General features: G+C 41.7%; 1 protein-coding gene across 4 annotated transcripts in view; it reads right to left on the bottom strand.

The window, feature by feature from the left end:
• The window catches only part of RYR2 (ryanodine receptor 2), a 167,748-nt gene that overhangs the window by 134,590 nt on the left and 17,072 nt on the right, over positions 1-16,086 (bottom strand). For all 4 annotated transcript variants that reach the window (XM_036453405.2, XM_045587067.1, XM_036453406.2 and 1 more), the window contains exon 3: positions 9,310-9,414. In XM_036453405.2, the coding sequence (XP_036309298.1) occupies positions 9,310-9,414 (105 nt within the window). The remainder of the gene's footprint in view (positions 1-9,309; positions 9,415-16,086) is intronic.

The following is a 16,086-nucleotide window of genomic DNA, read 5'->3' as shown; positions in this document are numbered from 1 at the left end:
GGGGGGGGGAGAGAGAAACATAAATGATGAGAGAGAATCATTGATTGGCTGCCTCCTGCATGATCACACATTGGGAATGGGGCCTCCAACATGGACATGACACTCAACCACTGAGCCACACCAGCCAGCCTTCCATTTTTAATTTTATAATTTAAGGAAAAATTGTAAAGGATCATTTCATTTTAAGATTAAAAATGAGAGGCTGTTTAGTTACGTGTCTATCACTGATATCAATGGTAAATGATGTCAGGAGGTCATTGTCTGGTAACCTGTCCTTATGAGTGAGGTAATCTGTTCAACCCCATCATGTTGACAAAAAAAGGTGTTTCACGCACAAAGACTTGGTTTTGGTGGCTGTTTTAGATTCATGATGATATTGATGCTCCTAACGAATTTTAGAAAACAAAAGACATTTAATATTAACAATTTCAAGTCGTAAGCATATATCAATATATACTATCCAACAGGGTATCTGGATATACATTCGTAGAGAACCTCAAATATGTCTTTGATAAAAACACCCCATGAAGTAGGAGTGTGATCTATTGTCTTACGTGTGAACACACACACACACACACACACACACCACACACACACACACACACACACCACACACCACACACACACACACCACACACACACACACACACACCACACACACACCACACACCACACACACACACACACACACACACACACACACACACACACACACACACACACACACACACACACACACACACAAACACACACACACACACACACACATACACACACACACACACACACACACATACTCGCAAAAAAAAGAACACACCCCCCCACACACACACACACACACACACCACAAAAGTTGGGGATCCTCTCCCTGGTCCGGTTGTGTATGGGAGGCAACCTATGGATGTTTTTCCCTCATATTTATATTCCTCTCTCTCCCTCTCCCTCTCCCTTCTTCTCTCTCTAAAATCAATGAAAAGCATTTCCTTAGGGTGAAGATTTTTTAATATCCCATAGAAATGCTTTCTTTCTAGACTTCACACGGACAAGACCCCAGAGTGCTCTGTTGATAGACTGTGCAGAGTGGCCCCAGAGCATCTAAAAGGGGCTGGGCTGCCACCTGCACATGCAATGACACAGCCCGAGGCCCCGCCCCGCATCACGCACACTCATGACCAGCATTGGCACGCTGGTATTTTTACAATTTTGGGGGAGCCGATTGGTAGTAGCTGTTGTTTTTTCAGGCTATCTACACTGCACACACAATGTTTAAATAGACTGTCTATTCTTTTGAGTGCAGTGGATCTAGCATATATGCTACAGTTGTTTAGTCCTCTTTTAGAGGAAAAGAAAACTATACCCGTCTGATAAGCCACTGCAGTCCTCACCCTTTATCTCTGGGACGCTTGTATGAAGCCCTAAATACGAGCAGGAGAGCTGCCTCAGGCTTCCTTCTTCCTCCAGTTCATCTGGAGAGAATAACTACATCAGAAACACACGTGGGGGTGAGTGGAAGGCCCTGCCTCACCTCGCCTGCAGGCCTCCACCCTGGAGAGGCCTGAGCTATGGAGACAAATTAACTGGAATTCAGTTTGGATCCTCCTATTGCATGGGGCTGGGCATTTTATTTTATTAATATATTTTAATGATTTTTTACAGAGAGGAAGAGAGAGGGATAGAGAGTTAGAAACATCGATGAGAGAGAATCATCGATCAGCTGCCTCTTGCACACTCCCTACTGGGGGATGTGCCCGCAACTAAGGTCGATGCCCTTGACCGGAATCCAACCCGGGACCTTTCAATCTGCAGGCCGACGCTCTACCACTGAGCCAAACCGATTTTGGCACGGGGCTGGGCATTTTAGTTACCACATGAGACTTGTGTGACTTGAAATGACTTGGGATGTTTCATGTCTGAATAGGAGAAAGGCCCCAAGACCTAGCCTGTGTTAACCCAGGGAACAGAGGAGATCCCCGCCACACACACACACACACACACACACACACACACACAGCAGTGTCTTTCTGTGACACCCAAGGATAGAAACAGATAACAAATTCTACCTGTTCCTTCCTCCCTCCCTATCTCTGGCTCTTAAAGAGACCATAGTACCAAAGTAATAATGGAAACTTGGCCACATCACACCGCAGTCCCAAACGCAGCGTCCAAAATCCTGCAAACGAGTCCTTTCTTTATGACACTATCGCCTTCACCTTTCAAGGTTGTAATCGCCAGTTTCTATCATACGTGGGAAAACATAAGGGCTACACAGTATGACTTTAAGATTAAGATTTGTGATAAGTGATGTACTAAAAGCCCCCTTGTTGACTGAAGTGCATCGCATTAGGAAACCAATTACAGAGAATTTATATAGCTCAGGGGGAAGGGGGGGGAGAACATTTTCATATCCCCCAATTTAGTTGAACCAAACCATACACAAGGTTCTAGCTAGAGACCTGTTCATATTTGTTCAGTACAACACAGCAGTTATTGTGAAAACTAGTAGTACAAGCCACACCAGGAAGCCACACAGAAATATTAGAGGCAAGAGCAAACGTGCACGTGTTAAGATCACAATTCCTTTGCAAATCCATGGAAACACATACCCATTTTTCCACATCAACTTTCTGTAGAAAGAAAAAGCCAAAATAAATAACAAGCAAGCAAATACCTGGCAGTGTTTCAATGACTGTCATTTAAATAAATTACATTTGTGGTCCCTGCACCAAAATCGAATTCCAATTCTTACAAAAAAGAAACACCATTTAAACTTTTAATTAATAACATTGAATCTCCTGGAAAAATAAAAGCCTCAATTAATTAGCAATCAGAACTTCAAAGGCATTCGGTAGAAATGCAGCAGGTACAGGAAATAACAATCCAAAATATTCAGAAGCAAATATGAATATTTACCTAATTCTCAAGCCCATTAGGCCTCCTGATTTAGGAATGCTATTCTCCTCTAAGATTTATTTAATTTAAAAGGTCAATTTTAAATATAGCATTAACTACAAATCTCTCATGAAACAGAAGTAAAATTTCTCTTACACCAATCTTTGTAGCATGACAGAAAACCTCACAATATAACAAAAGACATGTTTTGGTGGGAATCGTGGACCTTAGCTAAGAATGTCCTACCCTTGGTAAGCAAATTCCTGAAGTAACGGTGCATAAGATGCAGCAAACAGTGATTATTTTAAAACGCTATGAAATGATATGAAAACATCAACTTCAATATGCATGCACTAGTTTTGAAGCCTCAGAGAAATTCTATAGGTTCGGAAGGTTCCTTATCACCTTCATTGGGTTCCTTTTGGCTTTTCTAGCATGTTGCTTAGTCCTCAGAAAAATCTGTCCTAAGTCTTCCCCCAGCCTTCGAGTTTAAAAACACACAATGGTTTAAGGAAAAACAGTTTACTCAATGGAAAAGCCTCGTTTTCACTATACATTTCTAAGTTATTTAGCTGTTGCATAGAGTTCAAATTCTCACTTTAAACACAGATCTATCAGAGCGATGAGTCTATTTCTTTATATACTGGGACAAAGGGAAGCAAATCAGTCATGTATGGTGTAGTTACCATTCACTTTTCTACCATCAAAAGGACAAATTTTTGTTTTTATTATTCTTCCCCTCCCTCAAAAAAAAAAAAAAAAACCTCTCAAAGAAATATGAAATAATTTCCTTCTCATGTGTACTAGGAAGATAAGATATACCATATCTTCAGAGATTTCAATGATTAACAAAGACATTATATTATACCCTTCACTAGAGGCCTGGTGCATAACATTAATATATGCAGGGGACTCCCGCAGGCCTAAGCCATCAGTCAGACATCCCCTAAGGCTCCCAGACTGTGAGAGGGCACAGGCTGGGCTGAGGGACCCCCACCCAGTGCACAAATTTCATGCACCACGCCCTCTAGTATGATGTAATTCATTTCTACAGTTATACACACTAATATTTCTGTAGGTAAACCATTGGCAGAAAAACAAAATGAAGTCTCCAGGCCATGGATGTGTAAACAATCCCAGTCTTTATCTCTGGCCCTGGCATCTTGCTTTTATTTCTTCACTCCCACCAAAAAATAAAAAATAAAAACACATTTATTATCTGATTCACAAAGCACCCGCTCCACTCTGATCTGGAAGAGACTTCTGGCTGCTGGGCTCTCTCTGTGTTCACTCCACACAGTGTGACACGGTCACTTGGAGTGGCTGCTGGGTCTGCGGCCTGAGCAAAGGCAGTGAACTCCAGCGATGAAGTGTTCAGTGCTGCGGCTCACTGCTGCTTCCTCTGTGTCCCTGCTGTTACCTATCATATCTCTCTCTCTCTCTCTCTCTCTCTCTCTCCCTCCCTCCCTCTCTCTCTCTCTCTCTCTCTCTCCCCTAATCTTATCGGGGCACCTTCCCTCTTGTGAGCAGAGGCGATCGGAAGAGACTACTGGAAGCCCGTGCAACGTGCCCTCGGTGTTCTGCTCTCTGCCACAGTCCAAGGCCAGGTCTAAGGCTTCCTATCCCAGCAAAGAACTCAGCTCCGTGTGGCCTTAGCGCTAATGGCCTCACATTCTCTCAGAACCACAGGAGCACAACTGGCCACCCGGCCAGTGCCAGCCTCATGCCAGCTGTCAGCACGTCCACGTGGCCTCACAGATCCTCGGTCACCCTCAGGTCTCTGTCTTTCTCCACAGCCCTGAGATCGGCTACAAAGAAGCACAGCTTCTGAGAGCGGCTGCAGTCAAAGGGGCTGCTGCACCGCTCCGGGTCCTCAAAGCGGGAGCTGTGCGCACACGAGTGCACTTTTTCTAGGAAAAGGCTCTGTGACTTGCATCTGACTCACAAAGGCCGGGGCCTGGAGATGGGTTTAATTTCTCCCCAGGCTGGGGCACTGGGCAGTGAAGGCCGATGTAACAGGAAGTAGCTGGGGGCTTCAGATGTTAACCTGCACTGGGCCCAGCCCCTCCAGCGTGAGGCTGCCTAATTCCAGAAGCTCATGTCCTCATTTCCTTCCCGACATGTCCCTTCCCTCCCCAAGTCTGGCGGCAGAGCTCCACTAGCAGAAAAGATTTCAGACCCTTCATTTTGGTTTATAAATCCCACCTCTTTATCCCTCAAGTCAGCACATACTTATTGGAAATCTGCTTCGTGTCATGACAGACACTGTCCTGGGTGTAAGATCCCTGTCCTCGTGGGTGGACACACTACGGGGAAGGACAGTCTGGTAAAGATAAGAATAAAAATAAACACCTGTCGGAAGGTATAGGCGCATGGTAGGAAACAGTGCTGGTTGGGGAGGCACCACTTGAGAGAGATGGATGAGAGACGGAAGTACGCTCTCTAGAACCGTGGTCGGCAAACTGTGGCTCAAGAGCCACATGCGGCTCTTTCGCCCCTTCAGTGTGGCTCTCCCACAAAATACCATGGCTTGGGCGAGTCTATTTTGAAGAAGTGGCATTAGAAGAAGTTTAAGTTTAAAAAATTTGGTTCTCAAAAGAAATTTTGAATCGTTGTACTGTTGATATTTGGCTCTGTTGACTAATGAGTTTGCTGACCACTGGACTAGAATGTTTTAAGGAAATAAAGTGTGAACTTTAAGAGGATAAAAATTAAAGGTGGCTTTCTTGATAAATGAGTATCTTTATATCACTGGTACATTCAGGAATAGTTTCTCACATAAATTTAACATCTGATTCATTTGCTATCAACTATTTATACTTAAAAAATATTACTTCATTTTAAACACAAAAAACATGAGGAAGATGTCAAAATTGAATGACACGACTCAAATAAAATAATCTATCCATTGCAAGATTCATAATCTAAAACAGGTGTAACTGCGCCAGGTGATCAAATTACATGTTGATTAAATTGGCTTCCTTATTGAATTTGATGCTGATTCTCTGGAAAACACAACACTTCAACACACAGAGATACATCAGATCTTAGCATCAGAGCAGGAAGTCATCTTTCTAGAGACAGGAAGACAGTAAAATAGGTGGAGATTTCAGCCACAGATAAATGTCCACCTTCTACGTGGTAGATAAATAGTGCTGCTCAAGGAGTGTTTTAGAGATAAACCCTGTAGGAGGCCATAATCACATTTCTTTTTTAAATCTCAGTCTCAGTTTCACAGATGAAGGACAGGCAGATGGTTATGTACGGAGTTTCTGGACAAGATGCTAGCAACCCTGTCGGGTTAGGAAGTGTGCTAATTTATTATCATTTAGCGCCATTCCCAAAACAGCACCCAGCTTATCCGGATCTCCTGCACAACGGGGTGAACAGAACCCAGCTCCCAAAATAGAAAGTCGTCACAATGGATAGTTGGGAATTGCAGTTTCAATATAAATAGCTAGTGACGTCATATCATCCACAGCGTAAATGGACTAACCCATTAGCTTCTCATGGTTTTGAACTGTTGAGGTCATCAGGCATTGGGATGGGATGTATGCCTTTGTGGAGGGGAAATTAGTAACTCGGAGGTGGAAGAGCAATTAATTAGAGCGCCCTCTTCTGTACTCTCATGGAACTACCATCAAAGCATGTTTAGCTCCCATTGCAATGACTTATTTTACCTTTTCTGTTCACTATTAAACTGCTAAGTTCCTCAGGAGCAAGAATGCGTTCTTCTTTTCCTCTGTGTCTCCGGAATTCACGACAGCAACTCTACACCCCTCTTTGGCACAAAGGTGCATGAATCAGTTGGGTGAAGTAGGGACCCAGGTTTTCCGTGTCCCAGCCACGGAGACCTTGAGCATGGACTCTGATGGTTCCTCCTAGATAAGGATGTCACTTCCTGGACCTAGTTTGGCACAACAACCTGGAGGATCTCAAACCTGAATAAATATTCCCATGAAGGCATACGGATGTTACTTCCGTGTCTGCTTGGTATGCAGCAAAAGACATTAGGAGTTATCCAGCATTCATGTACACACATAACCATCTTTCTTCTTCTAAAAAGAGGACCTGATTCTGTAGAGGTGCCCCGTCCTCTACCCACGCTGTGTGTCAGTGTGGTGGCCCATTTTCCCAGGCCAGTAAATAAGGCAGGCATGAGTCAGTGACCGTGGGCAGGAGGAGAAGTCTACCTGGGGAATTCTGGGGAAAGTCCCTCAATCCCCAAAACAAAAATAAGCCAGCCAGCTCCTTGTTGTGCCTACGGATCATTTTCAATTGGGGTATCATTCCTGGAACTGCAGCAGTCACACTGTAACCATGAAGGAAGCAAGACTAAGAACCAAGCCAACAGCAAGGAGGACAGAGGGGAGAACTGAAGAAGATCGGAGCAGAGTCTCATCCATTACACCGGACTCTTGTCCTCTGCATTCTGTGTCCTTATTTTTTTAAGCCAAAACTTGTGAATGTTTATGTATAAGGCTCTAAATCAGCGGTTCTCAACCTGTGGGTCGAGATCCCTTTGGGGTTCAAATGACCCTTTCACAGGGATCGCCTAAGACCATCAGAAAACAGAGATATTACATTACGGTTCATAACAGTAGCAATATTACAGTTATGAAGTAGCAACGAAAATAATGTTATGGTTGGGAGTCTCCACCACGTAAGGAGCTGTATTAAAGGGTGGCGGCCTTAGGAAGGTTGAGAACCACGGCTCTAGGTGAACATAAATACTCTTAGCTGTGGTTATCGTCAGGGAAAGGAGGGTTATGAGGAAGGTATTTTCCATTTATACTCCCGTAATTACCGTTACGAGAGCAAAACACTGAAATGTTCTGGGATTTACACTGGAATTTAAGTATATTTTTATACTGTATGCATGTAAGCACTAATTTTCTCTTTTTTTTTTTTCCATTAAGAAGAAGAGCCATTTTGTTTTTTGGGTTTTATTTTTTTTAATGTTTGTATTGATTTCATAGAGGGAGAGGGAGAGAGCAATAGAAACATCAATGATGAGAGTCATTGATCAGCTGCCTCCTGCACGCCCCACACTAAGGATCTAGCCTAAAACCTGGGCATGTGCCATGACCAGAATCCAAGCAACAACCTTTTGGTGTGTGGGATGAAGCTCAAACACTGATCCACACCTGCCAGGCGACACTAGTTACATTAATCAAAGACAGAATGACTGTGTTTGTGATTGATTGATTGATTGATTGGAGTCTGCCATGTCCCAGGCAGGCATACTGCTTCAGCACAAGTAAAAACCGTGAGTGTGGTGTCATTTTTCTTCACTAAATCGTAGCCCTCTAGTCTTTGGTCTGGTCTCTTTAGAGGCAGACATCCACTGTCCCAACAGTACTGAAAAGTGTAGTCACCGTTTTACATCCCCAACGTTTCATTCTGTATGTTAACGGAGATCGGTGTGAAGAGCAGCGACATATTTGAAACTGGATGAATAACACCGAGTGGTTAAGCAAACCTCACTCCTCCAGTGAGTCGTTCTCCCAGCACCTGAGACCTACTTTTAATAACCTACAGGACACAGTCTGTTTACATAAACCCCAAGCAAGGTTTGTCAAGCTTTCTACCCTCCACACTACCCAATTCACGGTCATGAAGAGAAAACAAATGGGAAAAAAATCAATATCAACTCAGCCAGGTGGCTACATCATTAGCTCTTTTAATTCTGATCCACGGCTTGTCTGCCCAAGAGCTTGAACAGCCTTTAAATATATTATTTGATTGATTTCAGAGAGGAAGGGAGAGGAGAAAGAGATAGAAACACTGGTGAGAGAGAAGCATCCATTGGCTGCCTCCTGCACACTCCCTACTGGGGACTGAGCTTGCAATCTGGGCATGTGCCCCGATTGGGCACAGTCAGTCTTTTAGATGTGATGCAGCCGAAACCAGTTTGGTTCAGTAGATAAGAGCGTCGGCCTGTGGACTGAAAGGTCCCAGGTTTGATTCCTGTCAAGGGCATGTACCTTGGTTGCGGGCACATCCCCAGTAGGGGGCGTGCAGGAGGCTGCCAATCAATGGTTCTCTTATCATTGATGCTTCTATCTCTCTCTCCCTCTCCCTTCTTCTCTTAATTAAAAAAAAAAAAAAAAAAAAAAGCACAGACGCTGGAACCCACAACCCAATTCTGCCCCATTCCACCACTTGCTGACTCCGGAGCTGACCAGATAATCCAGCTTTCAGGTCTAGAAGAGCTGAGCCTACCTCTCACTCCATAAGTATTCAAATGAAGTAAAACATAATTTACCAAGCAGGAGATGACAGCTTGCATGATGAAGGGTATGCTATAGATTCCCACAATTAATTCCATAGTGGCCAGGTTCTTTAAAATACTGCATGTATAAAAAAAAAAAAAATACTGCATGTATAAATACACAAATACATAAAGTAAATACTTGCCCCTTCTGACTTCTCCATCGTGTTGGCCAGCATCTCCTGGAGGGCCCGGACAGAGAGGGACTGCTCCAGCACAAAGGTGCAGATGGAGAGGTCTGGGGGGACATTCTGTGTGGAAAGAGGGAAAGCAACCATCATCATCACCATTTTAACCATTATCCCCATCACCACCTTCACCAACACTCCATTATCACCACCATCACCACTATCACCACCATCACTAACACCATCACCAACAGCCTCACCACCATTACCACCATTATCACTACCATCACCACTACCAATATCACCACCACCATCACCACTAACACCACACAACCATCATTACCATCATCACTACCACCATTTTCCCCATCACCAACACTACCATCACCACCATCATGATCTCTATACCATCATCACAATTATTACCATCACCATCATCATCAAACATCTAGACCCAATTTACTTTATGATACTTCAAGGTTTTTCATATAAAAAGAGTACTTATCAACTCTATGTGCTCCCAAATCATTCCATATATATTATCTATACTTAATCCATTTTTTATTTATATGTAGCAATAGCTACAATTTTAGTACCAATCTGACAGGCACTGCATTCAGAGCATTATCAATAACTCCTGAGGTCATCTTTGGTAAGGATTACCATCATTGCGCGGACAAGAAAACAGAAGTTAAATTGCTTTCCCAGAGTCACAATTACTGTATTTTTCAAGCTAGGGTTAAGAAGCCACATTTCTCTAACTCTCAAGTTTCATTTCTCACCTACAAAGCAAACAGCTGATAAAAAATAAATAAAAAAAATTAGGACTTCAAATGAATAATGAAGTTAAGCAAATATAAAATCAAATTGATATAAAATACTCATTTACATGGGTTTTTCCTTATCCACAAAGATAATTATTAGTTTGTTTTATTCAAGCTGGATATTATATTTGGCCTCTAACTTGGAATATTGTCATTTGCCTTCTGTTCTGTGTGGTGCTTTATTTTCTCATTCCTTTTTCCCCTTCTCGTTCCTTCCCTTAACTTCCACTCCAATTAATACCCCATATATGCTTAAAATCCCAAAAGGTAACTACCAACTTACTTTATGATGAAGGAAACAAGCAGGACGAGATAGTTCAAGAAAACTATCTCCATAGAGATCAAATACATTATTATGTGTATCTGCTTTTGCTGTAGAGAAGCAGAATCCAGTGAGCAACCAACCGGGTACGGGAAAATAGAATTTTCATAGGAGAAGGACATTATAAATCCATTAAACACAAATTCTAGCGAGACTGTGTCTTCATAAAAAGAGAATTAGGAAGATAAATGTGATAACTGATGCAATGCATCACAATGACAATTTATAAGGTTTATTAATGTAGTCGACGGAACCTGCAAGTCGAGTGATTTTTCTCAGCAGAGAATGATGCTTCATCGTTTCAAGGAAAGATTAAGTAAGAGGGTGCCAATACTAAAATCAACATTGTTTTATGGATGAAAGAAGCATATAATAGGGACACTAAGCTTCCTCATTACCCTCCCCCCAGCTTCCTGGAGCCCGAGTTTTCTGTTTTGAATGAACTGTCCTTCTCTGGACTCCTCTACCTCCCAGCATGGGCTTTTGCGCTCCTGTCCCAGCACCTAAGCAAGAAGCCTGCCTCACTGCTCACTGGCTGTTGGCATTTCTAACCTTTGGCTTCCATCCCTGAAAATGTGATCATGATTGTACCATTTTCATGTGGCTGTTGTGCAAACAAGGGAGATAACATAAGTAAAGAGCAATTAGAGTCCAGACCGTAATAAGAACTCAATGTGAGTGAGCCGTTCTCATTAGCTGGTTTTGCATGTTGCTGTTTCTCTCCATCTGTGGCATTTATGAAGTACTATCCCTTCTCCAAAGTGATTCTTAAATGGATTCTATTTTGGAGAAATGGTGTTTGTGACCACAAATCAACCATTATCCACCTGTTTAGAACATCCCAAATGTTCTGGTATTTTCTAGAAAAGGCACTTTCTGGAAATGTTTAAAAGTTTACATGCCACGTGTATTTGTCTAGTTTTGTGCCACACTTTGATCCAACTGTTCAAGTCTGTGCTCTATAATATATTTATTTTAAAGATCCCTGAAAACCACGGGGATCTGAAATAAATTACTCCTGCTAAGCTAACTGCATTTTGCCACAGAATGACATACATTACGCGTTTTTTCCCCAGCTCATGGGTGTGAGCGGGAATAAAGGGACATAGGATGCACAGAGGCACTTCTGTCTCTCAGAGGAACATTTTGTCTCAAAACCCATGTCTTCTGACCATCTTAGTCACTGTCTCTCTTCGCTGCCATAGCGTCCAGAACACACATAAATGTAAGAGAAAAGCTGAGGCAGTTAAGTAATACCTTTTAGTCCTTTCAGGAAAACTTGAAACAATACAAATCAGAAATCACAATATTGTGTTTGTTTTGCTCTGAAGAAAAATGGCCCATTTTTTAAAAATTTATTTTATTGTTTAAAGTATTTCAAAGTAAATGTGTCCTTTTTTCCCCCGTTGACCTTCTCCTGGTCCCCCCTAGCACCCCCTCCACCCCCTAATGCTTTTCCCTCCCTTCCTCCCCCCCAACCCTGCAGCCAGTGTCTTGCGTCCATTGATTATGCTTACATGCGTGCATACAAGTACTTCCGTTTATCTCTTACCTCTCCCCCTCCCCCCCTTTTTTTTTTCTTGATTTGAGAGAAACTGATTTGTCCTCCCACTTATTTGGGCCCTCATTGGTTGCTTCCCCAATATGCCCCAACCAGGATCAAAACCCAGAACCTTGGCAAACCAGATGACACTCCAACCAACCAAGCTACCTGGCCAGAGCAGTCTGGTTCTTTTAAGCAACAGAATCATTATCATAATGTGCTACCTTTTAAAGTAAACTACTAAAAGCATTTCTTAATTTAGATACCTATTCCTTCAAATGAAAAATAAATAAAACTTTAAAAAGGGAAGGAAAAAAAACTATAAATTCCTTACTGACTCAACTGTTTCTTTCATGCTGAGGACAGTTTATCATGTTGGAGTTGGAAAGAAGTAGGTTAGAATCCTGGCTCTGCTTCTCAATTGCTGTGTGACCTCAGGAGAATTACCTAAACTCTCTGAACTTCACCTTCTTCCTAATGATGCGAAGAGTGAGTGAAAGAATGCACCTGTGATACCCAGCAGAGTCTCTGATACATGTTGTTATTCTAAAGCTGTTAAGGTAGAAAACATTGGCTGGAGTCCAGTAGACAAAATATTATCTTGTGGAGGGAACATGGAGCAGAAAATAAACTGAATATGACTCACTGAGCATTGCTGTTTTCTTAGATATGAGTGACTAGAGTACTGAGGTTTAGACATGCATCTATCTCGTAGGGGTTAAAAAGATCTCTCCACTGATTAAATGGCGTGTTTGTATTGTAACGAGTTATCTCATTAAGGCAGAATGGTAGAGAAGAAATGATGCTCTAGAACTTGGCCCAAATTTTAGTCTTGATTTTACCATTTAAGGGCAAACTTTTAAGTTATGTAACTTCAATGCCCCAATTACCTCAAGAAGAGCTACGCAGAGGGATAGAATCATTTCTAACGTAGCTTCAAGTTCGTTTTTTCAAACAGCATACATCGTGACACGCTGCTTGTTCTAGCCATACGCTGTTAAGATCTGTTTCTGCCATTTTTAATACAACAAGAACAATTTAAATAATGAAAACAAAAACAAATTCAGGAAAGTTAAAGCATTGGGGGAAGGATGTTTATCGCACAAAAGGCTGAATAATGATTTTAAATGTCAATCATATAAAGTGTAACCAGGAAAACAATGTTGAATAATTATTCTCCATTTTCATAATTTAAAAATACTACTATTTAAATATCTTTAAATGTTTGGATGCACAAAATTTGCTGTTGTAAAAGGATTAAATAGTGCAATAATGTATAGCCTCTTCATACTCAAACATTTTAAAATAATGCTAGATTATGCCGAAACCGGTTTGGCTCAATGGACAGAGGTCGGCTTGGGGACTGAAAGGTCCCGGGTTCGATTCGGTCAAGGGCATGTACCTTGGTTGCGGGCATATCCCCAGTAGGGGGTGTGCAAGAGGCAGCTCATCGATGACTCTCTCTCATCGATGTTTCTAACTCTCTTATCTCTCTCCCTTCCTCTCTGTACAAAATCAATAAAATATATTTAAAAAAATAAAAAATAAAATAATGCTGGATTACTATCATTGTTAACTTATTTGACTAATCTAAAGAATTAAAAAAAAAAAGTCATGTCGTGTGTTTAACAGACACATGAATTACCTTTCGGGTTTTTTTCTTTAATCTCTTATGGGAATTTATTTAATGCAACCGCAATTTTAATATCACCAATAAAATTTAAACAGCTATATCTCAAATGAGAGCTGTATAGAGTGGACATATATTGATAGTCTGCACAATGTAACATTACATTAGAAAATGGAATCTCTTTAAGCTCATACTCCATATATTTAAATTTTGGGACAGGACTCCAGACTTAATTGGGCTGATTTTAGCATGGTAAACAGATGTTAAGATAATTACTAAAATGCCATGTAATAAATACCTTACGTTTCTCTTCTCCATTTCATTGTGAGCCATTAGTTTCCTTGACTACATTCACACTGTCCTGCTTATTGGTGCAGTATCAGTAAAAAGTTGGTAAGCGACATTTTTCCATTTATTGATAACATTTTCTCTAGATTATGGCCGAAGTTTTCAGAATGAACCCAAACCAACATCTCCTGGGCCCTCAGTTTTGTTGAAAAAACATCATATATTCTGATGTATGTATGCAAAGAAATGCATGTTTTCAATAAAACAGACACCCATGAATCCATCAAGCAGGTAAAAAGTTACAACATTATGAGTTCCTCCACCCAGCAACAGTCTGCTTTTCTTTACACGTTTGTCATAAATTTATGTAAATCCACATTATTACTTAAATTTGCTGGGTTTTGCCCATTATACAATTATAAAGTCTGAAATTTCTTTTTGGTGGTGCAATATGTTTTTATGTTGATCCATGTTGATCTGAAAACCTGTATTTCATTCATTTACTGCTATAGAGTAACAAACCATTGGATAACCATCCATACACTATAGTTCACTGTACTTAGTCAGTCTAATATTGTTTCAATTTTTTTCTTATCAATAATATGACAACAAATATGCTTATGTTTCCTTGTGCAAAAAACTCATTAGGATATGCACTAGAGTGAAACTCTAAGTTACAGTCTATGTACATCTTTAAGTTTACTAATTACCATTTTCCAGCATACTTTTCTATCAGAATTGGGCAAAAATTCCTACTGCTCCACATTCTCACCAATAAATAGTACTGTTAATCTGTGAAATACTTCACTGGGCCTTTAATTTTTATTTCCCCAATTAATAGTAGGGCTGATAATGTTTTCCTATTATAATGGTCCATTTGTACTTCCTCTTCTGTGAAATGTCTGTTAGTCTGTACCCATCATTTCTTCAGACTGATTGTTTGTCAATCTCATTTTGGTTAATAGAATACTCTGGATATTCTGGATATTTCTAGGCCTTCAATTTTATGTTTGGGGAGATTTCTTCGCTTGTTTTTTATTTATTTTTTTTCGTTAATCCTCACCGGAAGATATTGATTTTTACAGAGTGGAAGGAAGAGAGGGAAAGAGGAAGAGAGAGAGAGAGAGAGAGAGAGAGAGAGAGAGAGAGAGAGAGAGAGAGAGAGAGAGAGAGAGATTGACGTGAGAGAGACATATCAATTGGCTCCTGCACAATTCCTGACTGGGGCCGGGATCAAACCTGCAAACCAGATACATGTCCTAGGCCAGGAATCAAACCAGCAAACCTTTGTGTCACAGGCTGGTGCACTAACCACTGCGCCCACAGACCAGGGCTCAGTTTTATGCTTTAGTATGCCACAAACCAATAATAAAATCGGGTTTCCCTTTTTGCTTTGTTGACCAACCCGATTTTCATAACATGTGTGGCTCTTTACTGGGTGTATCTCTACAGAAGAATAATATGTATCTAAATAAATACCGCGAGAAACCTTCCTCCCTTTTATTTTGAACACCTACAAGTGAAAGTGGCATAAGGAAGCAGCCAAGCTTGGGGTGCTCCAACACATCTATTCATAGCAGCCTCGGAACCAAAAGCGTAAGTGACAGGGCACGTAGGCATCTGTGTGCCCTGAGCTCACACAAATAACAGTGGGGTCATCCTCTTCCTAACGGCAGCTGCATCCGTGCAGCTCTGTGTATTTCCCGTGGACCTCACATACTTCATAGGATGCTCAAACAATTCTAAGGGCAGAGGACACTTTAGAACTAAGGAAGGAGACGACGGAACTTGCCCAAAACAGGGCAAGCTTGGCGGCGAGCCCGGGGCCCCTGCCCTCGGTCAGGATGCTTCTCAGCATCACGCTGCCTTCCAAGGTAAGGAGCGGAGGCTGCCAAGGCTGGGGTACGGCATCCTTTTAAAGTCTGGCTTCCATGTAGTCAGCCTGTACCTAATGCTTACAAAGGATTATGTTGTGCTCAGAAAGAATTCTAGTGTGAACGAGGTCCGTGGCAGGTGCTAAAATAGAATTAGACAGCAGTCATCTGCGTTTCCCCCACCGCCACACGCGCACACACACGCAAACTATTCATTCCCTACTAAGCCAGTGTGGTTCAGTGGTTGAGCATCAACCTATGAACCGGGAGGTCAGGGTTTGATTTCCGGTCAGGGCACAGGCCCAGGCCGTGGG

This window comes from Pipistrellus kuhlii, unplaced genomic scaffold (genome assembly GCF_014108245.1).
Source record: "Pipistrellus kuhlii isolate mPipKuh1 unplaced genomic scaffold, mPipKuh1.p scaffold_m20_p_25, whole genome shotgun sequence".
NCBI classification, from domain to species: Eukaryota; Metazoa; Chordata; class Mammalia; order Chiroptera; family Vespertilionidae; genus Pipistrellus; species Pipistrellus kuhlii.
This window is presented reverse-complemented; position numbering and strand designations above follow the sequence as displayed.